The sequence below is a fragment of the Eucyclogobius newberryi genome, unplaced genomic scaffold (assembly GCF_026437365.1).
Source record: "Eucyclogobius newberryi isolate DKJ021-1_F unplaced genomic scaffold, fEucNew1.0.hap1 SCAF_6, whole genome shotgun sequence".
Classification (NCBI taxonomy): Eukaryota; Metazoa; Chordata; class Actinopteri; order Gobiiformes; family Gobiidae; genus Eucyclogobius; species Eucyclogobius newberryi.
This window is the reverse complement of record NW_027316278.1, coordinates 41,262,440-41,289,978: the sequence shown is the minus strand read 5'-3', so window position 1 is coordinate 41,289,978 and position 27,539 is coordinate 41,262,440. Positions and strand designations below refer to the sequence as shown.

Below are 27,539 nucleotides of genomic sequence, written 5' to 3'. Positions count from 1 at the left end.
GCCATGGGCCTACAGGGGTCCCAGCTGCAGAGGCCATGGGCCTACAGGGGTCCTAGCTGCAGAGGCCATGGGCCTACAGGGGTCCTAGCTGCAGAGGCCATGGGCCTACAGGGGTCCTAGCTGCAGAGGCCATGGGCCTACACGGGTCCTAGCTGCAGAGGCCATGGGCCTACAGGGGTCCTGGCTGCAGAGGCCATGGGCCTACACGGGTCCTAGCTGCAGAGGCCATGGGCCTACAGGGGTCCCGGCTGCAGAGGCCATGGGCCTACAGGGGTCCCGGCTGCAGAGGCCATGGGCCTACAGGGGTCCTAGCTGCAGAGGCCATGGGCCTACAGGGGAACTAGCTGCAGAGGCCATGGGCCTACAGGGGTCCCAGCTGCAGAGGCCATGGGCCTACAGGGGTCCTAGCTGCAGAGGCCATGGGCCTACAGGGGTCCTAGCTGCAGAGGCCATGGGCCTACAGGGGTCCTAGCTGCAGAGGCCATGGGCCTTCAGGGGTCCTAGCTGCAGAGGCCATGGGCCTACAGGGGTCCTAGCTGCAGAGGCCATGGGCCTACGGGGGAACTAGCTACAGAGGCCATGGGCCTACAGGGGTCCTAGCTGCAGAGGCCATGGGCCTACAGGGGTCCTAGCTGCAGAGGCCATGGGCCTACAGGGGTCCTAGCTGCAGAGGCCATGGGCCTACAGGGGTCCTAGCTGCAGAGGCCATGGGCCTACAGGGGTCCCAGCTGCAGAGGCCATGGGCCTACAGGGGTCCTAGCTGCAGAGGGAACTCTGGACAAAGGATCAGTTCTATTGTACATCAAAGTCTTTTTGATCAACAAGAGAAATAACTTTGACAAAGTCGCTCCAAAAATGTAATGATTTAATTGTATCAGTAAGTATTAACTAAAATACTTTTTTGTTCATTTCAATAACCCACACACAGATTGTAATGTTAGATCCACTTACAGCCACTGTCGCTTTGTGACGGGAGCAAGCGGGGTTCCTCTGACTGAACAGGGACTGAAGGATTATAGGGACTTAGTTCTACAAGAATTCCCAGAACTAAGTGCAAACATGCTTTATGTTGGGCACTGAAGGGGTACCACAGGGAATATGTGGAAGGTACTTTTGTAGATAGCGGGTCATCACTAATACATGGGTGCATCAGAGGGGTACTCACGTGGGGTACTCTGGCACAGCGTCGCTGAAGGCGGGCAGGTCCCTCATGTACTCAGTGTAGAGCCACTTTACCTTGAAGTGAAGGGTCATGTAGTCTACGCTCTTACACAGCCTCTGAAGCTCGTGCTCTGGGACAACACAGAGACAAAGTGACCTCAGAGGGTCACTCACACCAGGTCTGGACAGTCCAACACACGGAATGTCCAGACCTGGTGTGAGTGACCTCAGAGGGTTACTCACACCAGGGCTGGACAGTCCAACACACGGACTGTGATACGGTCAGAATATTCAGCAGTGCCATTATTTGCAAGGAACAGAATGAGAAAAACGATGAGGAAACTATGTCTAAAAGTAATAATTAACCTTTATTATACTTTTAGTTTAGTTGACTAAGATTTTGTGTGTTTTTGTGTGGCTCTTCTCGCGTCCTAATTATTTGGATCTCTGCTGTTTCCCAAGGGACTGAGTTCTGGCGCCATCTAGTGGCTGCAGAGGGAATGACAAAGGCTCAGAATAAGCGTGTGGAAAGATGCTGCAGTTGTACTGATCGTGATGGAGACAATCACAGTCTGGCTGTTTCTGAGAGGTTTTGAAAAAGGAGTAAGGCAAGACTGTGCTTGGTCCCCCCTCTTGGTTAGTACTTGGAACCATTGGCATAATATATTATATCGTCAGAGAGAATCTGAGGTGTTACGATTGATGGGATGAAACATAAAATGACTTGCTACGCGACGATTTTCTATTATTTTTGACCAAATCAGAAACGTTTGCATAATGTTCCTTTAAATAAGACATATTATGCATTATTTGTATTGTTCTTGTTCTTTAAACCTGCTCTTAAGTACTTTTACTTCAGCAGCTCATGTTTAAGAACTTAACATAATGTATACAGTGAAAAGCACATACACTTGAGGTCATTCTGTGGCTCTTCTCGCGTCCCTGAGGTCATTCTGTGGCTCTTCTCGTGTCCCTGAGGTCATTCTGTGGCTCTTCTCGTTTCCCTGAGGTCATTCTGTGGCTCTTCTCGTGTCCCTGAGGTCATTCTGTGGCTCTTCTCGTGTCCCTGAGGTCATTCTGTGGCTCTTCTCGTGTCCCTGAGGTCATTCTGTGGCTCTTCTCGCGTCCCTGAGGTCCTTCTGTGGCTCTTCTCGTGTCCCTGAGGTCATTCTGTGGCTCTTCTCGTGTCCCTGAGGTCCTTCTGTGGCTCTTCTCGTGTCCCTGAGGTCATTCTGTGGCTCTTCTCGTGTCCCTGAGGTCCTTCTGTGGCTCTTCTCGTGTCCCTGAGGTCATTCTGTGGCTCTTCTCGTGTCCCTGAGGTCATTCTGTGGCTTTTCTCGTGTCCCTGAGGTCATTCTGTGGCTCTTTGTTGTGTTGCAGACCTTTACTCCTGACAAATCTTAAACTTTAGAACTAGAGCTTGGTTTCCTTCTTCTTCAGTGCCACAGTGACTGTAACAGGATCCTCACAGTGAACACAGCGCCCCCTGTGGCCCCCTGTGGCCCCCCGCATACTCCTGTGCAGCCGCTACCCACACTTTACTGTCTTGTAGAGACATTTTCTCATTTTCTTCACTGAGGTGGACGTCGGGGGACGATGGCAGGGCAGAGTTTGGCCCCTGGCACCGTTCCACACAGTTCTAAATAGTTCCACACAGTTCTAAATAGTTCTACACAGTTCTAAATAGTTCCACACAGTTCTACATAGTTCCACATAGTTCCACACAGTTCTAAATAGTTCCACACAGTTCTACTCACCTGCAGAGAAGTCCACCATGCGGATACGGAATGAGAGAGGAGCTGACGTGGCAACACAAACAGGTGAGATGCAGAACTGACTGAAGTGTTACAAAGATTACACATGATATTTGTCGTTATTAACCTTTAAACACGAGTACCTTTAGTTTTGCATGTCATGTTTTAGAACTAAAAAATATATTTAAAAAAAATAAGATTTGGATTTCTGCTGTTTCCCAAGGGACTGAGTTCTGGCGTCATCTAGTGGCTGCAGAGGGAATGACAAAGGCTCAGAATAAGCGTGTGGAAAGATGCTGCAGTTGTACTGATCGTGATGGAGACAATCACAGTCTGGCTGTTTCTGAGAGGTTTTGAAAAAGGAGTAAGGCAAGACTGTGCTTGGTCCCCTCTCGTGGTTAGTACTAGGAACCATTGGCCTAATATATTATATCATCAGATAGAATCTGAGGTGTTACGATTGATGGGATGAAACATAAAATGACTTGCTACGCGGACGATTTTCTATTATTTTTGACCAAATCAGAAACGTTTGCATAATGTTCCTTTAAATAAGACATATTATGCATTATTTGTATTGTTCTTGTCCTTTAAACCTGCTCTTAAGTACTTTTACTTCAGCAGCTCATGTTTAAGAACTTAACATAATGTATACAGTGAAAAGCACATACACTTAAGGTGTTCCCTCATCAGGATTTGTGTTAGCAATTCATCTACTGACAGCAGAGGAATTACCATGGAGACCCTAATGGTTATTAAGGGCTTATTAAGGGCTTATTAAGGGCTTATTAAGGGCTACTGAAACTGAACTATCTATCGTTCAATCAATACTTTTAATTCTCTAAATCTCACCATTCTTCCTTTGGCTGCTGTGAACTGGACAAGCACAGAAAACACAGAGTGGATTATGAAAACTGAAGACATGAAGATGAACGAGAAGAGATGAACGAGAAGAGACGAACGGGAAGTGATGAACGGGAAGAGACGGCGTTACCTGCCATTGCGAACTTCATGTCCTGAGCAAACAAGCCCCATAAGACTTCTGCACTCACTTTACCCACATCCAGCTCCAGTGGGAACCTGAGGAGAAGAGGAAGTGTGAGGAGCAGAGGAAGAGCATGAGGGGAAGAGGAAGAGCGTGAGGGAAAGAGGAAGAGCGTGAGGGGAAGAGGTAGAGCGTGTGGGGAAGAGGAAGAGCGTGAGGGGAAGAGGAAGAGCGTGAGGAGCAGAGGAAGAGCGTGAGGAGCAGAGGAAGAGTGTGAGGAGCAGAGGAAGAGTGTGAGGAGCAGAGGAAGAGCGTGAGGAGCAGAGGAAGAGTGTGAGGAGCAGAGGAAGAGCGTGAGGAGCAGAGGAAGAGTGTGAGGAGCAGAGGAAGAGCGTGAGGAGCAGAGGAAGAGCGTGAGGAGCAGAGGAAGAGTGTGAGAGGAAGAGGAAGAGCGTGAGGAGCAGAGGTAGAGCGTGAGGAGCAGAGGAAGAGGAAGTTCTCACTGGTTGATGACTGGGCTGTAGCAGGTCTTGTCCTCTTCGATGATGGACACAATGAGAGTGATGAGTTTGGGCCAAAAGTTCAGGTTCTGGAGACTGGGGCCCTGCTCCTCCATCTGAACCTGCTCCTCCTCTTCTCCCTCCTCTTCTCCCTCCTCTTCTCCCTCCTCTTCTCCCTCCTCTTCTCCCTCCTCCTTCTCCTTTTTCTGTGCTTCAGGCTGTGAAAAGAGGTTTGAAACTAGTCCTGTCAATCAGAGTAATCGAATTTTTAAAATATAATTGATCACAATTAATCAAACAGCGCGCTAACATTGAATTCATTCTTTAAATGTAAAAATAAAATGTTCTAATTAGTAGTCAAAATGTATTTAAAAACTCTTTTGGCTCTATCATATATTATATATCATATATGATATATTATATATCAGACATTCACGTAGCTACGGTTATAAAAGTGTAAAAAGCCTCAGTTTGAGCTACAGACAGCAGAGTTAGTGAGGCAGTGCCTCCTCCTGGACACTGGGGGCAGTGTCTTTTTACAGTCAAGGCAGGAAGTGGCCATATCGACTTGTCAAAGCCCAATATCAGCTGGTGTCCGCTGGTATGCCAGGTTCCACAGGGGGCGATAGTGCTCACTGTTGTTGTGTCATTGGGCAAGACACTACAACCCGCCCTCCCAAGTCTCTATCATCTTCACTTCAACACATCACCATCTAAGGAGGGCGGGGTCTGAATCGGCTTGGCTGATTACCCATGAGTCTCTACCCCAACTCTCAGTGTGTCATTGTTCCTCACACAGATCTTCAGTGTGTCATTGTTCCTTACACAGATCTTCAGTGTGTCATCGTTCCTCACAGATCTTCAGTGTGTCATTGTTCCTCACAGATCTTCAGTGTGTCATTGTTCCTCACAGATCTTCAGTGTGTCATTGTTCCTCACAGATCTTCAGTGTGTCATTGTTCCTCACACAGATCTTCAGCGTGTCATTGTTCCTCACAGATCTTCAGCGTGTCATTGTTCCTCAAACAGATCTTCAGTGTGTCATTGTTCCTCACACAGATCTTCAGCGTGTCATTGTTCCTCACACAGATCTTCAGTGTGTCATTGTTCCTCACACAGATCTTCAGTGTGTCATTGTTCCTCACAGATCTTCAGCATGTCATTGTTCCTCACACAGATCTTCAGCGTGTCATTGTTCCTCACACAGATCTTCAGTGTGTCATTGTTCCTCACAGATCTTCAGCGTGTCATTGTTCCTCACACAGATTTTCAGCGTGTCATTGTTCCTCACACAGATCTTCAGTGTGTCATTGTTCCTCAAACAGATCTTCAGTGTCATCGTTCCTCACAGATCTTCAGTGTGTCATTGTTCCTCACAGATCTGCAGTGTGTCATTGTTCCTCACAGATCTTCAGCGTGTCATTGTTCCTCACAGATCTTCAGTGTGTCATTGTTCCTCACAGATCTTCAGTGTGTCATTGTTCCTCACACAGATCTTCAGTGTGTCATTGTTCCTCACAGATCTTCAGTGTGTCATTGTTCCTCACAAGATCTTCAGTGTGTCATTGTTCCTCACAGATCTTCAGTGTGTCATTGTTCCTCACAAGATCTTCAGTGTGTCATTGTTCCTCAAACAGATTTTCAGCGTGTCATTGTTCCTCACGCAGATCTTCAGTGTGTCATTGTTCCTCACAGATTTTCAGTGTGTCATTGTTCCTCACAGATCTTCAGTGTGTCATTGTTCCTCACACAGATCTTCAGTGTGTCATTGTTCCTCACAGATCTTCAGTGTGTCATTGTTCCTCACAAGATCTTCAGTGTGTCATTGTTCCTCAAATAGATTTTCAGCGTGTCATTGTTCCTCACGCAGATCTTCAGTGTGTCATTGTTCCTCACGCAGATCTTCAGTGTGTCATTGTTCCTCACAGATTTTCAGCGTGTCATTGTTCCTCACAGATTTTCAGCGTGTCATTGTTCAAGATAAGGTCTAGTGTGATTTTTAATTTGTCTTTATTGAAGTTTTAAAAACATAGTCTATTCTAGAGTAGATTGTACCAGTCCTATGTTCGTCATTCATTTGTGGAATTTGCCATATATTGCTCTTCACGTGTCTAATGTAGGTTGGACATGGAGATTACAGTCGCCGCCACAGTTCAGGGTTCCCTCAGAGTGGTTTGTGATCAGGTCTATGATATAAGTAGAGAAGGTGACATCACTGGTGAAGCACATTCAGACCGTTCTCATCCCTCGTCACTGCACAAACGTGAAGTGGCAAAGAGTCCGCTAAACTGCTTTAAAGTGTCCGCTCAGCCGATGCAGCTCACTGTTTCTCCTTAAATTCCTCTTCTCTGCTCCTGTACTGTATACTTTTAAATACAAATATGAACATTAACTATCCGACACGTGTTGTCCACAATGTCATGGCTCGTCCCAGAGAATATACATTACATCTTGGTACAAATGTGTGAGGAGGAAACGAGTATAATACCCTACACTGAGAATAGTCTACAGAGTAAAAACCTTTCCTTTAATAGTTGCTTTAACCTGTACATATCTGACATCTTTGTCTTTCAAAACTGTGTTCAAAAGCTTTTTGGTTTGAAATCAATATTGACTATAGCAATATGAGCGATCTGAAAGAGCAGAGAGTACATTTGTACATGAATCACATAGATAAGTCTTGATTCCTCACGATCAAACATTCAGCTGCTCTTGCTGTCGCTCGCTCAGAGCTGGAGACCAAAGCCTCTGTGAGCTCAGCTACTTCTGCATGGAACATGTTGCAGAAAGACTGAAAAGAAAGTTCTTGCCCTTAAATGCCTTTAAAACCAGGCTTAAAGGTTGTTTGAATGTTGTAACTGTTAAACATTGCTCCCTGTCGGCCGTTATTAAAAGTGTAGCTATTATAAAGGGCGTGTGGTCAGACACTGACCGCGGCTGGGACCTGGAATTGCCGATCGAAGAGGTCCACACAGTTATTGAAGATGTACTCGTAGGTGGAGTGGAGACAGGCTTTGACGCAGAGGAGGACCACGTGTGCTGCACTGGGCGGGCTCTGGAGCTCCAGCACCTGCACAGAGAACATCCACCATCCATCATCCATCACCACACGCAGGACGGACAGCGTTCATCCAGCATCACACGCAGGACGGACAGCGTTCATCCAGCACCACACGCAGGACGGACAGCGTTCATCCAGCACCACACGCAGGACGGACAGCGTTCATCCAGCACCACACGCAGGACGGACAGCGTTCATCCAGCACCACACGCAGGACGGACAGCGTTCATCCAGCACCACACGCAGGACGGACAGCGTTCATCCAGCACCACACGCAGGACGGACAGCGTTCATCTAGCACCACACGCAGGACGGACAACGTTCATCTAGCACCACACGCAGGACGGACAGCGTTCATCCAGCACCACACGCAGGACGGACAGCGTTCATCTAGCACCACACGCAGGACGGACAACGTTCATCTAGCACCACACGCAGGACGGACAGCATTCATCCAGCACCACACGCAGGACGGACAGCATTCATCCAGCACCACACGCAGGACGGACAGCATTCATCTAGCACCACACGCAGGACGGACAACGTTCATCCAGCACCACACGCAGGACGGACAGCATTCATCCAGCACCACACGCAGGACGGACAGCATTCATCCAGCACCACACGCAGGACGGACAGCATGCTCCGGTCACTACCTTCATCCGGAAGAAGCTGATACTGGTGAGCAGATCCACGGTGGACTTGAGGTCGTTCAGACGAGATTTGTTGCTGGCGGGGAAGTTGTTCTGTGCACAAAATGTCGATGAGGTTCTTAGGCACAGCAGACATGTTGGCGTGTGACTTACCCTGTACGTGGAGAGGTCGATACGCAGTGAGTTGTGGAGCTGGTCCAGGATCTTCACAAAGCGGTCTCTCTGGAGAATATAGACACACAATAAAATACAACCGCACTTTTACAGAAGCTCTGATGTTGTGCTAATTTCCTGCTATATTCAACCGACGCAGGGCACATAGTAAGAGAAAGAAAATATTCAATATAACACTTTCATGCAGCGAATAGGCTCTGCCATTCCCAATGTGAGTGATTTCCTGAGTTTGCCTGACTATATTTTCATGATATAAAAAAGCAGAAATAATCACATGTCAGTCAGTTGTAGCCTTAGTTCCTATTCAGTGAAGTTAAATAGAGCAGTGTGTTGGACAGATGGAACACGCCCCTGCAGAGTCCCATCCTCTTCTCATGGTCCCACACCATGCAGGTATTCGTCTGACTGAGGCTCGGATGATAATGAGCTAAAATGATCACTTTTGTTTCACTATTCAATGGTGAGTTTAGACCAAGGCGTGGAGTTTTTAAGTCTATGGAGGACACGCCCATCAGAGCATCCAATCAGGAGCTTCCTCCAAAGAAGCGCTCATTCCCCTGAAGAGCACTCATTTCACAGACACAGAATTTGAGTCTGGTTAAGATGCTTCTGCCCTCTAAATATCATTATTATATTATTAAGTGTGAAGTAGCTTTTTCTCTACAACACCTGAAATAAAGCATCTAGTTCAAAAGTAACTGCTATGTCTATATCAAATAAATAATACAAATGATTGTGTCAATAAGAGGTCTCAAACTATGTCACGCACTAAGGTCTGAATGAAGCCAAAAATAAACTGAAATAGTTGCACTAGATGTGGCCACATTGACACATCACAAACACATTATAATATAATGAAGGATGTGCTAAACGGGCTCGTTACCAATCGACCTCTCACTGTAATAACTGTGAGGAGGGGGTGACTCACCCCGAAGTTGCAGGCAGCGATTCTGGCGGGCGCGGGGACGTTAGAGAAGGCGGTTGGGTGAGCGTAGAATGCATTGATGTTGGCCAGCAGGGTGCCCATGACGGCAGGGACCCCTGACAGCATGTACTTGGACGAAAGGCACAAGAAGTGTCTGAAGGCAGAAAACACCTCGGTCACTCCCGTGTCTCTGGGCCATTTCTTAAAGGAGGCAAGTCTGTCAAACTGACCATCAGGAGGTTTTAACCATGTTAGATACAGACATTTGTTCTACGAATGTCCATTGTCTAAGTCTCCAGTTTAGTTTGGATTAGTTTATTAGAGACATTGTACAGGCAATATACACAGAGTTACCACTAAGTGACATCAGACGGTGATATGATGAAGTGTGAATGAAACAAAACATTACTTTATATCACTGATCACAAAATAGCGTGATATCGTAGAGGTCTGCTGGGCTTCACTTACGTCATGGCTTGGTAGATGTACTCGATGCCGTAGCGTAAGGCAAACTCATCCACGATGTCCTGCTGCACCTCCTCAAAGTAGACCTTCCATGCTTCGTCTCCTTGAGCCACAGGGAACTTGAGCACGCCGCCGCTCTCCAGGTGCATGCAGTAGTGAAACATGTTCTACAGTGGAGGTCACATGGGTTAGCATAGCACAGCTAATACACGAGGCCAAAAATGTCACCGTAACATGCCACACTCAATGATTAACGAGATCAGACCATTGCACTTGGAATGGTATTGACACCACAATAAAGGAGACGTCACTGCAGTGTTTGTCTTTGTGCTCCAGAGCTTTACCACACAATCAAACAGAATACATGATAGAGACATTTGAAGTGCATCAGGGGCATTCTGCCTCTCTTTAGGAGGTTCAGAACGTTCAGGAGGTTCAGGAGGTTCAGGAGGTTCAGAAGGTTCAGGAGGTTCAGGAGGTTCAGGAGGTTCAGGAGGTTCAGGAGGTTCAGAAGGTTCAGGAGGTTCAGGAGGTTCAGAAGGTTCAGGAGGTTCAGGAGGTACAGGAGGTTCAGGAGGTTCAGGAGGTTCAGGAGGTTCAGGAGGTTCAGGAGGTACAGGAGGTTCAGAAGGTTCAGGAGGTTCAGGAGGTTCAGGAGGTTCAGTAGGTTCAGGAGGTACAGGAGGTTCAGAAGTTTCAGGAGGTTCAGAAGGTTCAGGAGGTTCAGGAGGTTCAGGAGGTACAGGAGGTTCAGAAGGTTCAGAAGGTTCAGGAGGTTCAGGAGGTTCAGGAGATTCAGGAGGTTCAGGAGGTTCAGTAGGTTCAGGAGGTACAGGAGGTTCAGAAGTTTCAGGAGGTTCAGAAGGTTCAGGAGGTTCAGGAGGTTCAGGAGGTTCAGAAGGTTCAGGAGGTTCAGGAGGTTCAGGAGGTTCAGAAGGTTCAGGAGGTTCAGGAGGTTCAGAAGGTTCAGGAGGTTCAGGAGGTTCAGGAGGTTCAGGAGGTTCAGGAGGTTCAGAAGGTTCAGGAGGTTCAGGAGGTTCAGAAGGTTCAGGAGGTTCAGGAGGTACAGGAGGTTCAGGAGGTTCAGGAGGTTCAGGAGGTTCAGGAGGTTCAGGAGGTACAGGAGGTTCAGAAGGTTCAGGAGGTTCAGGAGGTTCAGGAGGTTCAGTAGGTTCAGGAGGTACAGGAGGTTCAGAAGTTTCAGGAGGTTCAGAAGGTTCAGGAGGTTCAGGAGGTTCAGGAGGTACAGGAGGTTCAGAAGGTTCAGAAGGTTCAGGAGGTTCAGGAGGTTCAGGAGATTCAGGAGGTTCAGGAGGTTCAGTAGGTTCAGGAGGTACAGGAGGTTCAGAAGTTTCAGGAGGTTCAGAAGGTTCAGGAGGTTCAGGAGGTTCAGGAGGTTCAGAAGGTTCAGGAGGTTCAGGAGGTTCAGAAGGTTCAGGAGGTTCAGGAGGTTAGGGTTAGGCTCTCTGGTCGATGCCTCCACCTTATGGGTGGAGCTTTTCTTTCTTTAACGATGGACCACGTCTCGTCTGCCCCGCCCTAGATTTAGCTTCCACTAAACTAATTGTCCCAGACAAAACTCGACCAAAGCTTTTAGTGTTAAACTGGCTCTTGGTCAGTGGGTCGGTGCCAGGCTCGTCCTGGACTTTACAATGGCCTTAGTGCTGACTGACCATCTGACCAGCGTGTGTTCTGACCCTCTCCCCAGGCTCCTGTATGTGGCATCGCCTGGACACTGGCACAATGGACTATTGTCTCCAGCGGGATTATGTACATGTTCAATTGTGATTGTGTCTAAATAGTAGATGTAAAATTGTAAAGAATTCCTCTAAAGAAACACCTTTTAATTTAAATAAATTTAAAAGGTGCTATTTTCAGGTTGTCAAATAGTGAAAGACAAAAAAGAGAAGAGTGCAAAGATAAAAGAAACATACTTTCAGTCACATGCACAGCCAATAAAAACTGTTTTTAGCTTAGATTTGAACATTGCCATGGTAGAACCGGTCTCTCATCTTCAGGAAGCAGAGAACTCCATCTGTGTCTGTCAGGAATGTTCTGAGTTATGAAAATGAATATTCACACTAAAAACACTGTCCTGCTTTGCAATGTTTGTGTGTCACTACATTATGGACACAAGCACGGATCAGTATTTCATTTATTTAATGACCATTACTATAAATGAAGAATTTATTACCTAAAATAAAACATATTTTCAATATTTTTCACATTAGTTTGGTGGTGCTCTCAAATCATTTGTATTAGTTCTTCAGTCGAATATTCCACCCCAAACTCTCAGAAATGGACATTGGTTACTATAGGTTACCATGGCGATGCAGACTCAGGCCAAGCAAGATGACAAAGAGCAGATAGTCAGTGTGTTAGCGGTGGTGTCCGTGTGTTAGCGGTGGTGTCCGTGTGTTAGCGGTGGTGTCCGTGTGTTAGCGGTGGTGTCCGTGTGTGTTAGCGGTGGTGTCCGTGTGTTAGCGGTGGTGTCCGTGTGTGTTAGCGGTGGTGTCCGTGTGTGTTAGCGGTGGTGTCCGTGTGTTAGCGGTGGTGTCCGTGTGTGTTAGCGGTGGTGTCCGTGTGTTAGCGGTGGTGTCCGTGTGTTAGCAGTGGTGTCCGTGTGTTAGCGGTGGTGTCCGTGTGTTAGCGGTGGTGTCCGTGTGTGTTAGCGGTGGTGTCCGTGTGTTAGCGGTGGTGTCCGTGTGTGTTAGCGGTGGTGTCCGTGTGTTAGCGGTGGCGTCGGTGTGTTAGCGGTGGCGTCGGTGTGTTAGCGGTGGCGTCAGTGTGTTAGCGGTGGTGTCCGTGTGTGTTAGCAGTGGCGTCAGTGTGTTAGCGGTGGTGTCCGTGTGTTAGCGGTGGTGTCCGTGTGTTAGCGGTGGCGTCGGTGTGTTAGCAGGTGCGTCAGTGTGTTAGCAGGTGCGTCAGTGTGTTAGCGGTGGCGTCAGTGTGTTAGGGGTGGCGTCGGTGTGTTAGCGGTAGCGGCGTCGGTGTGTTAGCGGTGGCGTCAGTGTGTTAGCGGTGGTGTCTGTGTGTTAGCGGTGGTGTCCGTGTGTGTTAGCGGTGGTGTCCGTGTGTTAGCGGTGGTGTCCGTGTGTGTTAGCGGTGGCGTCAGTGTGTTAGCGGTGGTGTCCGTGTGTGTTAGCAGTGGCATCAGTGTGTTAGCGGTGGTGTCCGTGTGTTAGCGGTGGTGTCCGTGTGTTAGCGGTGGCGTCGGTGTGTTAGCGGTGGTGTCCGTGTGTTAGCGGTGGTGTCCGTGTGTTAGCGGTGGTGTCCGTGTGTTAGCGGTGGTGTCCGTGTGTGTTAGCGGTGGTGTCCGTGTGTTAGCGGTGGTGTCCGTGTGTGTTAGCGGTGGTGTCCGTGTGTGTTAGCGGTGGTGTCCGTGTGTTAGCGGTGGTGTCCGTGTGTGTTAGCGGTGGTGTCCGTGTGTTAGCGGTGGTGTCCGTGTGTTAGCAGTGGTGTCCGTGTGTTAGCGGTGGTGTCCGTGTGTTAGCGGTGGTGTCCGTGTGTGTTAGCGGTGGTGTCCGTGTGTTAGCGGTGGTGTCCGTGTGTGTTAGCGGTGGTGTCCGTGTGTTAGCGGTGGCGTCGGTGTGTTAGCGGTGGCGTCGGTGTGTTAGCGGTGGCGTCAGTGTGTTAGCGGTGGTGTCCGTGTGTGTTAGCAGTGGCGTCAGTGTGTTAGCGGTGGTGTCCGTGTGTTAGCGGTGGTGTCCGTGTGTTAGCGGTGGCGTCGGTGTGTTAGCAGGTGCGTCAGTGTGTTAGCAGGTGCGTCAGTGTGTTAGCGGTGGCGTCAGTGTGTTAGGGGTGGCGTCGGTGTGTTAGCGGTAGCGGCGTCGGTGTGTTAGCGGTGGCGTCAGTGTGTTAGCGGTGGTGTCTGTGTGTTAGCGGTGGTGTCCGTGTGTGTTAGCGGTGGTGTCCGTGTGTTAGCGGTGGTGTCCGTGTGTGTTAGCGGTGGCGTCAGTGTGTTAGCGGTGGTGTCCGTGTGTGTTAGCAGTGGCATCAGTGTGTTAGCGGTGGTGTCCGTGTGTTAGCGGTGGTGTCCGTGTGTTAGCGGTGGCGTCGGTGTGTTAGCGGTGGCGTCGGTGTGTTAGCGGTGGCGTCAGTGTGTTAGCGGTGGTGTCCGTGTGTGTTAGCAGTGGCGTCAGTGTGTTAGCGGTGGTGTCCGTGTGTTAGCGGTGGTGTCCGTGTGTTAGCGGTGGCGTCGGTGTGTTAGCAGGTGCGTCAGTGTGTTAGCAGGTGCGTCAGTGTGTTAGCGGTGGCGTCAGTGTGTTAGGGGTGGCGTCGGTGTGTTAGCGGTAGCGGCGTTGGTGTGTTAGCGGTGGCGTCAGTGTGTTAGCGGTGGTGTCTGTGTGTTAGCGGTGGTGTCCGTGTGTGTTAGCGGTGGTGTCCGTGTGTTAGCGGTGGTGTCCGTGTGTGTTAGCGGTGGCGTCAGTGTGTTAGCGGTGGTGTCCGTGTGTGTTAGCAGTGGCATCAGTGTGTTAGCGGTGGTGTCCGTGTGTTAGCGGTGGTGTCCGTGTGTTAGCGGTGGCGTCGGTGTGTTAGCGGTGGTGTCCGTGTGTTAGCGGTGGTGTCCGTGTGTTAGCGGTGGTGTCCGTGTGTTAGCGGTGGTGTCCGTGTGTGTTAGCGGTGGTGTCCGTGTGTTAGCGATGGTGTCCGTGTGTGTTAGCGGTGGTGTCCGTGTGTGTTAGCGGTGGTGTCCGTGTGTTAGCGGTGGTGTCCGTGTGTGTTAGCGGTGGTGTCCGTGTGTTAGCGGTGGTGTCCGTGTGTTAGCAGTGGTGTCCGTGTGTTAGCGGTGGTGTCCGTGTGTTAGCGGTGGTGTCCGTGTGTGTTAGCGGTGGTGTCCGTGTGTTAGCGGTGGTGTCCGTGTGTGTTAGCGGTGGTGTCCGTGTGTTAGCGGTGGCGTCGGTGTGTTAGCGGTGGCGTCGGTGTGTTAGCGGTGGCGTCAGTGTGTTAGCGGTGGTGTCCGTGTGTGTTAGCAGTGGCGTCAGTGTGTTAGCGGTGGTGTCCGTGTGTTAGCGGTGGTGTCCGTGTGTTAGCGGTGGCGTCGGTGTGTTAGCAGGTGCGTCAGTGTGTTAGCAGGTGCGTCAGTGTGTTAGCGGTGGCGTCAGTGTGTTAGGGGTGGCGTCGGTGTGTTAGCGGTAGCGGCGTCGGTGTGTTAGCGGTGGCGTCAGTGTGTTAGCGGTGGTGTCTGTGTGTTAGCGGTGGTGTCCGTGTGTGTTAGCGGTGGTGTCCGTGTGTTAGCGGTGGTGTCCGTGTGTGTTAGCGGTGGCGTCAGTGTGTTAGCGGTGGTGTCCGTGTGTGTTAGCAGTGGCATCAGTGTGTTAGCGGTGGTGTCCGTGTGTTAGCGGTGGTGTCCGTGTGTTAGCGGTGGCGTCGGTGTGTTAGCGGTGGCGTCGGTGTGTTAGCAGGTGCGTCAGTGTGTTAGCAGGTGCGTCAGTGTGTTAGCGGTGGCGTCAGTGTGTTAGGGGTGGCGTCGGTGTGTTAGCGGTAGCGGCGTCGGTGTGTTAGCGGTGGCGTCAGTGTGTTAGCGGTGGTGTCTGTGTGTTAGCGGTGGTGTCCGTGTGTGTTAGCGGTGGTGTCCGTGTGTTAGCGGTGGTGTCCGTGTGTGTTAGCGGTGGCGTCAGTGTGTTAGCGGTGGTGTCCGTGTGTGTTACCGGTGGCGTCGGTGTGTTAGCGGTAGCGTCGGTGTGTTAGCGGTGGCGTCTGTGTGTTAGCAGTGGCGTCAGTGTGTTAGCGGTGGTGTCCGTGTGTTAGCGGTGGCGTCCGTGTGTTAGCGGTGGTGTCAGTGTGTTAGCGGTGGCGTCCGTGTGTTAGCGGTGGCGTCAGTGTGTTAGCGGTGGCGTAAGTGTGTTAGCGGTGGTGTCCGTGTGTTAGCGGTGGTGTCCGTGTGTTAGCGGTGGCGTCGGTGTGTTAGCGGTGGCGTCGGTGTGTTAGCGGTGGCGTCAGTGTGTTAGCGGTGGTGTCCGTATGTGTTAGCAGTGGCGTCAGTGTGTTAGCGGTGGTGTCCGTGTGTTAGCGGTGGCGTCGGTGTGTTAGCAGGTGCGTCAGTGTGTTAGCGGTGGTGTCCGTGTGTTAGCGGTGGCGTCGGTGTGTTAGGGGTGGCGTCGGTGTGTTAGCGGTGGCGGCGTCGGTGTGTTAGCGGTGGCGTCAGTGTGTTAGCGGTGGTGTCTGTGTGTTAGCGGTGGTGTCAGTGTGTGTTAGCGGTGGTGTCCGTGTGTTAGCGGTGGTGTCCGTGTGTGTTAGCGGTGGCGTCAGTGTGTTAGCAGTGGTGTCCGTGTGAGTTAGCGGTGGCGTCGGTGTGTTAGCGGTAGCGTCGGTGTGTTAGCGGTGGCGTCGGTGTGTTAGCGGTGGCGGTGTGTTAGTGGTGGTGTCAGTGTGTTAGCAGTGGCGTCAGTGTGTTAGCGGTGGTGTCCGTGTGTGTTAGCAGTGGCGTCAGTGTGTTAGCGGTTGTGTCCGTGTGTTAGCGGTGGTGTCCGTGTGTTAGCGGTGGTGTCCGTGTGTTAGCGGTGGTGTCCGTGTGTTAGCGGTGGTGTCCGTGTGTTAGCGGTGGTGTCAGTGTGTTAGCGGTGGCGTCAGTGTGTTAGCAGTGGCGTCAGTGTGTTAGCGGTGGCGTCCGTGTGTTAGCGGTGATGTCCGTGTGTTAGCGGTGGCGTTGGTGTGTTAGCGGTGGTGTCCGTGTGTTAGCAGTGGCGTCAGTTTTTTAGCGGTGGTGTCCGTGTGTTAGCGGTGGTGTCAGTGTGTTAGCGGTGGTGTCCGTGTGTTAGCGGTGGTTTCCGTGTGTTAGCGGTGGCGTCGGTGTGTTAGCAGGTGCGTCAGTGTGTTAGCAGGTGCGTCAGTGTGTTAGCGGTGGCGTCAGTGTGTTAGGGGTGGCGTCGGTGTGTTAGCGGTAGCGGCGTCGGTGTGTTAGCGGTGGCGTCCGTGTGTTAGCGGTGGTGTCTGTGTGTTAGCGGTGGTGTCCGTTTGTGTTAGCGGTGGTGTCCGTGTGTTAGCGGTGGCGTCAGTGTGTTAGCGGTGGTGTCCGTGTGTGTTAGCAGTGGCATCAGTGTGTTAGCGGTGGTGTCCGTGTGTTAGCGGTGGTGTCCGTGTGTTAGCGGTGGTGTCCGTGTGTTAGCGGTGGCGTCGGTGTGTTAGCGGTGGCGTCGGTGTGTTAGCAGGTGCGTCAGTGTGTTAGCAGGTGCGTCAGTGTGTTAGCGGTGGCGTCAGTGTGTTAGGGGTGGCGTCGGTGTGTTAGCGGTAGCGGCGTCGGTGTGTTAGCGGTGGCGTCAGTGTGTTAGCGGTGGTGTCTGTGTGTTAGCGGTGGTGTCCGTGTGTGTTAGCGGTGGTGTCCGTGTGTTAGCGGTGGTGTCCGTGTGTGTTAGCGGTGGCGTCAGTGTGTTAGCGGTGGTGTCCGTGTGTGTTACCGGTGGCGTCGGTGTGTTAGCGGTAGCATCGGTGTGTTAGCGGTGGCGTCTGTGTGTTAGCAGTGGCGTCAGTGTGTTAGCGGTGGTGTCCGTGTGTTAGCGGTGGCGTCCGTGTGTTAGCGGTGGTGTCAGTGTGTTAGCGGTGGCGTCCGTGTGTTAGCGGTGGCGTCAGTGTGTTAGCGGTGGCGTAAGTGTGTTAGCGGTGGTGTCCGTGTGTTAGCGGTGGTGTCCGTGTGTTAGCGGTGGCGTCGGTGTGTTAGCGGTGGCGTCGGTGTGTTAGCGGTGGCGTCAGTGTGTTAGCGGTGGTGTCCGTATGTGTTAGCAGTGGCGTCAGTGTGTTAGCTGTGGTGTCCGTGTGTTAGCGGTGGTGTCCGTGTGTTAGCGGTGGTGTCCGTGTGTTAGCGGTGGCGTCGGTGTGTTAGCAGGTGCGTCAGTGTGTTAGCGGTGGTGTCCGTGTGTTAGCGGTGGCGTCGGTGTGTTAGGGGTGGCGTCGGTGTGTTAGCGGTGGCGGCGTCGGTGTGTTAGCGGTGGCGTCAGTGTGTTAGCGGTGGTGTCTGTGTGTTAGCGGTGGTGTCAGTGTGTGTTAGCGGTGGTGTCCGTGTGTTAGCGGTGGTGTCCGTGTGTGTTAGCGGTGGCGTCAGTGTGTTAGCGGTGGTGTCCGTGTGAGTTAGCGGTGGCGTCGGTGTGTTAGCGGTAGCGTCGGTGTGTTAGCGGTGGCGTCGGTGTGTTAGCGGTGGCGGTGTGTTAGTGGTGGTGTCAGTGTGTTAGCAGTGGCGTCAGTGTGTTAGCGGTGGTGTCCGTGTGTGTTAGCAGTGGCGTCAGTGTGTTAGCGGTGGTGTCCGTGTGTTAGCGGTGGTGTCCGTGTGTTAGCGGTGGTGTCCGTGTGTTAGCGGTGGTGTCCGTGTGTTAGCGGTGGTGTCCGTGTGTTAGCGGTGGTGTCAGTGTGTTAGCGGTGGCGTCAGTGTGTTAGCAGTGGCGTCAGTGTGTTAGCGGTGGCGTCCGTGTGTTAGCGGTGATGTCCGTGTGTTAGCGGTGGCGTTGGTGTGTTAGCGGTGGTGTCCGTGTGTTAGCAGTGGCGTCAGTTTTTTAGCGGTGGTGTCCGTGTGTTAGCGGTGGTGTCAGTGTGTTAGCGGTGGTGTCCGTGTGTTAGCGGTGGCGTCAGTGTGTTAGCGGTGGCGTCAGTGTGTTAGCAGTGGCGTCAGTGTGTTAGCGGTGGCGTCAGTGTGTTAGCGGTGGTGTCCGTGTGTTAGCGGTGGCGTCGGTGTGTTAGCGGTGGCGTCCGTGTGTTAGCAGTGGCGTCAGTGTGTTAGCGGTGGCGTCGGTGTGTTAGCGGTGGCGTCGGTGTGTTAGCAGTGGCGTCAGTGTGTTATCGGTGGCGTCGGTGTGTTAGCGGTGGCGTCGGTGTGTTAGCAGTGGCGTCAGTGTTTTAGCGGTGGTGTCCATGTGTTAGCGGTGGCGTCGGTGTGTTAGGGGTGGCGTCGGTGTGTTAGCGGTGGCGGCGTCGGTGTGTTAGCGGTGGCGTCAGTGTGTTAGCGGTGGTGTCTGTGTGTTAGCGGTGGTGTCCGTGTGTGTTAGCGGTGGTGTCCGTGTGTGTTAGCGGTGGTGTCCGTGTGTTAGCGGTGGTGTCCGTGTGTGTTAGCGGTGGCGTCAGTGTGTTAGCGGTGGTGTCCGCGTGTGTTAGCGGTGGCGTCGGTGTGTTAGCGGTGGCGTCGGTGTGTTAGCGGTGGCGTCGGTGTGTTAGCGGTGGCGTCGGTGTGTTAGCGGTGGCGTCGGTGTGTTAGCGGTGGCGTCAGTGTGTTAGCGGTGGTGTCCGTGTGTGTTAGCAGTGGCGTCAGTGTGTTAGCGGTGGTGTCCGTGTGTTAGCAGTCGCGTCGGTGTGTTAGCGGGTGCGTCAGTGTGTTAGCGGTGGTGTCCGTGTGTTAGCGGTGGCGTCGGTGTTTTAGCGGTGGCGGCGTCGGTGTGTTAGCGGTGGCGTCAGTGTGTTAGCGGTGGTGTCTGTGTGTTAGCGGTGGTGTCCGTGTGTGTTAGCGGTGGTGTCCGTGTGTTAGCGGTGGTGTCCGTGTGTTAGCGGTGGTGTCCGTGTGTTAGCGGTGGTGTCCGTGTGTGTTAGCGGTGGCGTCAGTGTGTTAGCGGTGGTGTCCGTGTGTGTTAGCGGTGGCGTCGGTGTGTTAGCGGTGGCGTCGGTGTGTTAGCGGTGGCGTCGGTGTGTTAGCGGTGGCGTCGGTGTGTTAGCGGTGGCGTCGGTGTGTTAGCGGTGGTGTCAGTGTGTTAGCAGTGGCGTCAGTGTGTTAGCGGTGGTGTCCGTGTGTAATAGCAGTGGCGTCAGTGTGTTAGCGGTGGTGTCAGTGTGTTAGCGGTGGCGTCGGTGTGTTAGCGGTAGCGTCGGTGTGTTAGCGGTGGCGTCGGTGTGTTAGCGGTGGCGGTGTGTTAGTGGTGGTGTCAGTGTGTTAGCAGTGGCGTCAGTGTGTTAGCGGTTGTGTCCGTGTGTGTTAGCAGTGGCGTCAGTGTGTTAGCGGTGGTGTCCGTGTGTTAGCGGTGGCGTCGGTGTTTTAGCGGTGGCGGCGTCGGTGTGTTAGCGGTGGCGTCAGTGTGTTAGCGGTGGTGTCTGTGTGTTAGCGGTGGTGTCCGTGTGTGTTAGCGGTGGTGTCCGTGTGTTAGCGGTGGTGTCCGTGTGTTAGCGGTGGTGTCCGTGTGTGTTAGCGGTGGCGTCAGTGTGTTAGCGGTGGTGTCCGTGTGTGTTAGCGGTGGCGTCCGTGTGTTAGCGGTGGCGTCGGTGTGTTAGCGGTGGCGTCGGTGTGTTAGCGGTGGCGTCGGTGTGTTAGCGGTGGCGTCGGTGTGTTAGCGGTGGTGTCAGTGTGTTACCAGTGGCGTCAGTGTGTTAGCGGTGGTGTCCGTGTGTAATAGCAGTGGCGTCAGTGTGTTAGCGGTGGTGTCAGTGTGTTAGCGGTGGCGTCGGTGTGTTAGCGGGTGCGTCAGTGTGTTAGCGGTGGTGTCCGTGTGTTAGCGGTGGCGTCGGTGTGTTAGCGGTGGTGTCCGTGTGTGTTAGCGGTGAAGTCGGTGTGTTAGCGGTGGCGTCGGTGTGTTAGCGGTGGCGTCGGTGTGTTAGCGATGGCGGTGTGTTAGCGGTGGCGTCAGTGTGTTAGCGGTGGAGTCCGTGTGTGTTAGCGGTGGCGTCGGTGTGTTAGCGGTGGCGTCAGTGTGTTAGCGGTGGTGTCCGTGTGTTAGCAGTGGCGTCGGTGTGTTAGCGGTGGCGTCAGTGTGTTAGCGGTGGCGTCAGTGTGTTAGCGGTGGCGTCAGTGTGTTAGCGGTGGCGTCAGTGTGTTAGCGGTGGTGTCTGTGTGTTAGCGGTGGTGTCTGTGTGTTAGCGGTGGTGTCCGTGTGTGTTAGCGGTGGTGTCCGTGTGTTAGCGGTGGTGTCCGTGTGTGTTAGCGGTGGCGTCAGTGTGTTAGCGGTGGCGGCGGTGTGTCAGCGGTGGCGTCAGTGTGTTAGCGGTGGCGTCAGTGTGTTAGCGGTGGTGTTCGTGTGTGTTAGCGGTGGCGTTGGTGTGTTAGCGGTGGCGGCGGTGTGTTAGCGGTGGCATCGGTGTGTCAGCGGTGGCGTCGGTGTGTTAGCGGTGGCGTCGGTGTGTTAGCGGTGGCGTCGGTGTGTTAGCGGTGGCGTCAGAGTGTTAGCGGTGGCGTCAGTGTGTTAGCGGTGGCGTCAGAGTGTTAGCGGTGGCGTCAGAGTGTTAGTGGTGGCGTCAGTGTGTTAGCGGTGGTGTCCGTGTGTGTTAACGGTGAAGTCGGTGTGTTAGCGGTGGCGTCGGTGTGTTAGCGGTGGCGTCAGAGTGTTAGCGGTGGCGTCAGAGTGTTAGCGGTGGCGTCGGTGTGTTAGCGGTGGCGTCAGAGTGTTAGTGGTGGCGTCAGTGTGTTAGCGGTGGTGTCCGTGTGTGTTAGCGGTGGCGTCAGTGTGTTAGCGGTGGTGTCCGTGTGTGTTAGCGGTGAAGTCGGTGTGTTAGCGGTGGCGTCGGTGTGTTAGCGGTGGCGTCAGAGTGTTAGCGGTGGCGTCAGAGTGTTAGCGGTGGCGTCGGTGTGTTAGCGGTGGCGTCAGAGTGTTAGTGGTGGCGTCAGTGTGTTAGCGTTAGCGTCAGAGTGTTAGCGGTGGCGTTACCTCGTGTAGGCAAGTGTACTGGACGTGGTAAGGTGCCCCCTTCTGCTCCCCTTCAATCTCCACATTGATCTGTAGACGTATGGCTCCAGACACCGCTGACCGGTCTGTCCTTTTCTCTGTAAACATGCACATGGTCAGGCCCCGCCCCACTCGCATTGGCCATTCACTAAGCCATGGCCCTTGTCGCGCCCCGCCCTCCCGCGCAGACACAGCTGACCGTACCCAGGGTGTACCACACGTCCATCTCTCCGCTCAGGGTGCGCACTTCGATGATGCTCTGGCCCAGGAAGTCGTCAGACTCTCTCTTCAGGCGCTGCTTGACTCTGGACCTGATGTCGTCGTCTTCGTCCCACACTCGCAGCCTGATCCGCTCGGAGGAGTTATGGCACTCACTAGAGACAACAAAACAATAGAATAAAACAGAATAGATGCGTGTGAAAGGGTTATCGTTAGCTTACTGCAACATGTCTCTAAAACAATGTGTGTCGATTTTAGAAAACAAGCACAATCCCACCATCATCTGCGTGTTATAAATATCGGGGATCAATCTCACACTAACATGAGGACGTCTGTGAAAAAGGCCATTAAAGACTGTTTTGCCTGCAGAAGCTCCGGGCTGACTCTTCCCATGAGGCGCTCTCCAGCAGGTGGTGAACTGCATAAGGCCTGTAACTATCAACCCGTGGACACATCTCAGGTTATTTACAGAAAAAGCAGCAGTGAAGTTGAACCAGGCCAGACATAAGCATAAGATCAGGACTGGTTGGTAGTTCACAGTCTGGTGACTCTGATAGATAATAAAGGCATCTTGAAGTTACTGTAGCTTACGTGATTCTTACTGTCTTAAAAACCTGAAATTTTAAATATTTGCAGCCGCCCAGCTGTATTGCTCACTTACCAAACACGTTCCTAGTATAATAATTATGCACCATGATGAGTTTATAAGCTCTTTTCCCAGTTTACAGATTTTCTCACATTTTTTATGGGTTGAACTCTGCAGTTTAACACCTTTCATGACAAACACGAAAGACCCATTTCTCTCAAATACTGTGCACAAACCTACTTCTGGGCAATTCGGAGTAATAATCCATCCAGTCAGAATCAGGTGGGACAAAAATGGCTGCTGAAGTTGCAGGATATTGGAACACACTGTGGTATGTGTCATGGGTGTGTCATGGGTGTGTGTCATGGGTGTGTCATGGGTGTGTCATGGGTGTGTGTCATGGGTGTGTGTCATGGGTGTGTCATGGGTGTGTGTCATGGGTGTGTGTCATGGGTGTGTGTCATGGGTGTGTCATGGGTGTGTCATGGGTGTGTCATTGGTGTGTTATGGGTGTGTGTCATGGGTGTGTCATGGGTGTGTCATGGGTGTGTGTCATGGGTGTGTCATGGGTGTGTCATGGGTGTGTGTCATGGGTGTGTGTCATGGGTGTGTGTCATGGGTGTGTCATGGGTGTGTGTCATGGGTGTGTGTCATGGGTGTGTCATGGGTGTGTGTCATGGGTGTGTGTCATGGGTGTGTCATGGGTGTGTCATGGGTGTGTCATTGGTGTGTCATGGGTGTGTGTCATGGGTGTGTCATGGGTGTGTCATGGGTGTGTCATGGGTGTGTCATGGGTGTGTGTCATGGGTGTGTCATGGGTGTGTGTCATGGGTGTGTGTCATGGGTGTGTCATGGGTGTGTCATGGGTGTGTCATGGGTGTGTCATGGGTGTGTGTCATGGGTGTGTCATGGGTGTGTGTCATGGGTGTGTCATGGGTGTGTCATTGGTGTGTGTCATGGGTGTGTCATGGGTGTGTCATGGGTGTGTCATGGGTGTGTCATGGGTGTGTGTCATGGGTGTGTCATTGGTGTGTGTCATGGGTGTGTGTCATGGGTGTGTGTCATGGGTGTGTCATTGGTGTGTGTCATGAGTGTGTCATGGGTGTGTCATGGGTGTGTCATGGGTGTGTCATGGGTGTGTGTCATGGGTGTGTGTCATGGGTGTGTGTCATGGGTGTGTCATGTGTGTGTCATGAGTGTGTCATGGGTGTGTGTCATGGGTGTGTGTCATGGGTGTGTCATTGGTGTGTGTCATGAGTGTGTCATGGGTGTGTCATGGGTGTGTCATGGGTGTGTCATGGGTGTGTGTCATGGGTGTGTGTCATGGGTGTGTGTCATGGGTGTGTCATGTGTGTGTCATGAGTGTGTCATGGGTGTGTGTCATGGGTGTGTGTCATGGGTGTGTCATGGGTGTGTGTCATGGGTGTGTGTCATGGGTGTGTCATGGGTGTGTGTCATGGGTGTGTGTCATGGGTGTGTCATGGGTGTGTCATGGGTGTGTCATTGGTGTGTTATGGGTGTGTGTCATGGGTGTGTCATGGGTGTGTCATGGGTGTGTGTCATGGGTGTGTCATGGGTGTGTCATGGGTGTGTGTCATGGGTGTGTGTCATGGGTGTGTGTCATGGGTGTGTCATGGGTGTGTGTCATGGGTGTGTGTCATGGGTGTGTCATGGGTGTGTGTCATGGGTGTGTGTCATGGGTGTGTCATGGGTGTGTCATGGGTGTGTCATTGGTGTGTCATGGGTGTGTGTCATGGGTGTGTCATGGGTGTGTGTCATGGGTGTGTGTCATGGGTGTGTCATGGGTGTGTCATGGGTGTGTCATGGGTGTGTCATGGGTGTGTGTCATGGGTGTGTCATGGGTGTGTGTCATGGGTGTGTCATGGGTGTGTCATTGGTGTGTGTCATGGGTGTGTCATGGGTGTGTCATGGGTGTGTCATGGGTGTGTGTCATGGGTGTGTCATTGGTGTGTGTCATGGGTGTGTGTCATGGGTGTGTGTCATGGGTGTGTGTCATTGGTGTGTGTCATGAGTGTGTCATGGGTGTGTCATGGGTGTGTCATGGGTGTGTCATGGGTGTGTGTCATGGGTGTGTGTCATGGGTGTGTGTCATGGGTGTGTCATGTGTGTGTCATGAGTGTGTCATGGGTGTGTGTCATGGGTGTGTGTCATGGGTGTGTGTCATGGGTGTGTCATGGGTGTGTCATGGGTGTGTGTCATGGGTGTGTCATGGGTGTGTCATGGGTGTGTCATGGGTGTGTCATGGGTGTGTGTCATGGGTGTGTCATGGGTGTGTGTCATGGGTGTGTCATGGGTGTGTGTCATGGGTGTGTGTCATGGGTGTGTCATGGGTGTGTCATGGGTGTGTGTCATGGGTGTGTCATGGGTGTGTCATGGGTGTGTGTCATGGGTGTGTCATGGGTGTGTGTCATGGGTGTGTCATGGGTGTGTGTCATGGGTGTGTCATGGGTGTGTGTCATGGGTGTGTCATGGGTGTGTCATGGGTGTGTGTCATGGGTGTGTCATGGGTGTGTGTCATGGGTGTGTCATGGGTGTGTGTCATGGGTGTGTCATGGGTGTGTGTCATGGGTGTGTCATGGGTGTGTCATGGGTGTGTGTCATGGGTGTGTCATGGGTGTGTGTCATGGGTGTGTCATGGGTGTGTGTCATGGGTGTGTCATGGGTGTGTGTCATGGGTGTGTCATGGGTGTGTGTAGGTTGGATTACGCTCGAGCAAATTCATTCTACATCATTCTTTTTCACCCGGCTGATGTGAAGCTAGATGGGAAAAAACAGGCAAAGTGTTAAATTGGTTGTGGCCAGTGAGACGCTTGTCCCTGTGAGACGTGTGTCCCTGTGAGACGCGTGACGTGTGTCCCTGTGAGACGTGTGTCCCTGTGAGACGCTTGTCCCTGTGAGACGCGTGTCCCAGTGAGACGTGTGTCCCTGTGAGACGTGTGTCCCTGTGAGACGCTTGTCCCTGTGAGACGTGTGTCCCTGTGAGACGCGTGACGTGTGTCCCTGTGAGACGTGTGTCCCTGTGAGACGCTTGTCCCTGTGAGACGTGTGTCCCTGTGAGACGTGTGTCCCTGTGAGACGCGTGTCCCTGTGAGACGTGTGTCCCTGTGAGACGCGTGTCCCTGTGAGACGTGTGTCCCTGTGAGACGCTTGTCCCTGTGAGACGTGTGTCCCTGTGAGACGTGTGTCCCTGAGCAGCTCCTGAGAGAGCGCCATCTCCTGTTCGCACTGTGTAAACTCACAATTGGAACTTTTCCTCCCACACTGGGTTGAGGTTGCCGTAGATGGTCTTGGTTCGCTTCCTGGTCTTTCCCACTTGGATGGTGACGTAGGGGTCACTGGCTCCGGTGCGGTCCTTGGCCTGGAGTCCCTGAGCACTGACCACTGAAACAGCAGACACGCCCATGCACAGAGGTTAGACGTGCTCCAGCCATAACCATAAGCTTAACACCTTCTATGTAAAGTCATTACACTGCATGATTCTCTCACTCCAAACTTGGTGCTGGTGAGATAGCCCCAGCTGCCCTGGGGCAAACTGAAGCGAGTTGGCTTAGTTCATTTTATTCTATTGAAGCGCATGAAATATCAATGATCCGTAATCATCAATGAAAAAGTTCCTCAGCAATCAATGTAGAGGATCAATAAACAAAACCATTTAACCCGATCCAAATGGAAGAAATAAGACTTATTTACTCCCCCGGCTCAGTCTCGTGGTGGATCGACCCTCGTGCACTTCATCCCATTCGCCTATAATGGAAGAAGAGTCACTGTTGCCCCTGTCTTGGTGTTTTCTTGCAGTTGGCGCAATTGATGATGGAATTCTAAAAAGAGGTGTGATTATGCCAAAATATGAGGTGGAGTGAAGCAACTTGAGGTCCCCTCTCCCTGGGGAGAGAGGGAGAGAGAGAGGGAGAGAGGGGGAGAAGGGGGGAGAAGGGGAGAGAGGGAGAGAGAGAGGGAGGGGGGGGGAGAAGGGGGGAGAAGGGGAGAGAGGGAGAGAGAGAGGGAGAGAGGGGGAGAAGGGGGGAGAAGGGGAGAGAGGGAGAGAGAGAGGGAGAGAGGGGGAGAAGGGGGGAGAAGGGGAGAGAGGGAGAGAGAGAGGGAGAGAGGGGGAGAAGGGGGGAGAAGGGGAGAGAGGGAGAGAGAGAGGGAGAGAGGGGGAGAAGGGGGGAGAAGGGGAGAGAGGGAGAGAGAGAGGGAGAGAGGGGGAGAAGGGGGGAGAAGGGGAGAGAGGGAGAGAGAGAGGGAGAGAGGGGGAGAAGGGGGGAGAAGGGGAGAGAGGGAGAGAGAGAGGGAGAGAGGGGGAGAAGGGGGGAGAAGGGGAGAGAGGGAGAGAGAGAGGGAGAGAGGGGGAGAAGGGGGGAGAAGGGGAGAGAGGGAGAGAGAGAGGGAGAGAGGGGGAGAAGGGGGGAGAAGGGGAGAGAGGGAGAGAGAGAGGGAGAGAGGGGGAGAAGGGGGGAGAAGGGGAGAGAGGGAGAGAGAGAGGGAGAGAGGGGGAGAAGGGGGGAGAAGGGGAGAGAGGGAGAGAGAGAGGGAGAGAGGGGGAGAAGGGGGGAGAAGGGGAGAGAGGGAGAGAGAGAGGGAGAGAGGGGGAGAAGGGGGGAGAAGGGGAGAGAGGGAGAGAGAGAGGGAGAGAGGGGGAGAAGGGGGGAGAAGGGGAGAGAGGGAGAGAGAGAGGGAGAGAGGGGGAGAAGGGGGGAGAAGGGGAGAGAGGGAGAGAGAGAGGGAGAGAGGGGGAGAAGGGGGGAGAAGGGGAGAGAGGGAGAGAGAGAGGGAGAGAGGGGGAGAAGGGGGGAGAAGGGGAGAGAGGGAGAGAGAGAGGGAGAGAGGGGGAGAAGGGGGGAGAAGGGGAGAGAGGGAGAGAGAGAGGGAGAGAGGGGGAGAAGGGGGGAGAAGGGGAGAGAGGGAGAGAGAGAGGGAGAGAGGGGGAGAAGGGGGGAGAAGGGGAGAGAGGGAGAGAGAGAGGGAGAGAGGGGGAGAAGGGGGGAGAAGGGGAGAGAGGGAGAGAGAGAGGGAGAGAGGGGGAGAAGGGGGGAGAAGGGGAGAGAGGGAGAGAGAGAGGGAGAGAGGGGGAGAAGGGGGGAGAAGGGGAGAGAGGGAGAGAGAGAGGGAGAGAGGGGGAGAAGGGGGGAGAAGGGGAGAGAGGGAGAGAGAGAGGGAGAGAGGGGGAGAAGGGGGGAGAAGGGGAGAGAGGGAGAGAGAGAGGGAGAGAGGGGGAGAAGGGGGGAGAAGCGTGCAGAGCTGTGTCTGGTCTCATCACTCAAAAAAGACTTGTGGGAATATATTTATATGTAAGTTTATCAAGCAATGGTTTAGCCCAGGGGCCCCAACCTTTTTGCACCACGGACCGGAATAATGTAGGTTTTATTTTCACGACCGGTGTGACAGTTTATGTCACGGTCAGGTTAACTTTCGCGGAAGTGGGCGGGGCTTAGGCTTCCATTCGATTCAGCTCCAAAGACAGGTTTGTACAT

General features: G+C 52.8%; 1 protein-coding gene across 1 annotated transcript in view; it reads right to left on the bottom strand.

The window, feature by feature from the left end:
- The window catches only part of LOC140346739 (uncharacterized), a 116,533-nt gene that overhangs the window by 51,791 nt on the left and 37,203 nt on the right, over positions 1 to 27,539 (bottom strand). The window contains exons 9-19 of the mRNA XM_072432923.1: positions 25,308 to 25,449; positions 21,447 to 21,616; positions 21,225 to 21,340; positions 9,682 to 9,845; positions 9,217 to 9,367; positions 8,268 to 8,336; positions 8,118 to 8,207; positions 7,333 to 7,470; positions 4,404 to 4,618; positions 3,910 to 3,995; positions 1,166 to 1,292 (exon numbers count right to left, since the gene is read on the bottom strand). Of these exons, the coding sequence (XP_072289024.1) occupies positions 1,166 to 1,292; positions 3,910 to 3,995; positions 4,404 to 4,618; positions 7,333 to 7,470; positions 8,118 to 8,207; positions 8,268 to 8,336; positions 9,217 to 9,367; positions 9,682 to 9,845; positions 21,225 to 21,340; positions 21,447 to 21,616; positions 25,308 to 25,449 (1,468 nt within the window). The remainder of the gene's footprint in view (positions 1 to 1,165; positions 1,293 to 3,909; positions 3,996 to 4,403; positions 4,619 to 7,332; positions 7,471 to 8,117; positions 8,208 to 8,267; positions 8,337 to 9,216; positions 9,368 to 9,681; positions 9,846 to 21,224; positions 21,341 to 21,446; positions 21,617 to 25,307; positions 25,450 to 27,539) is intronic.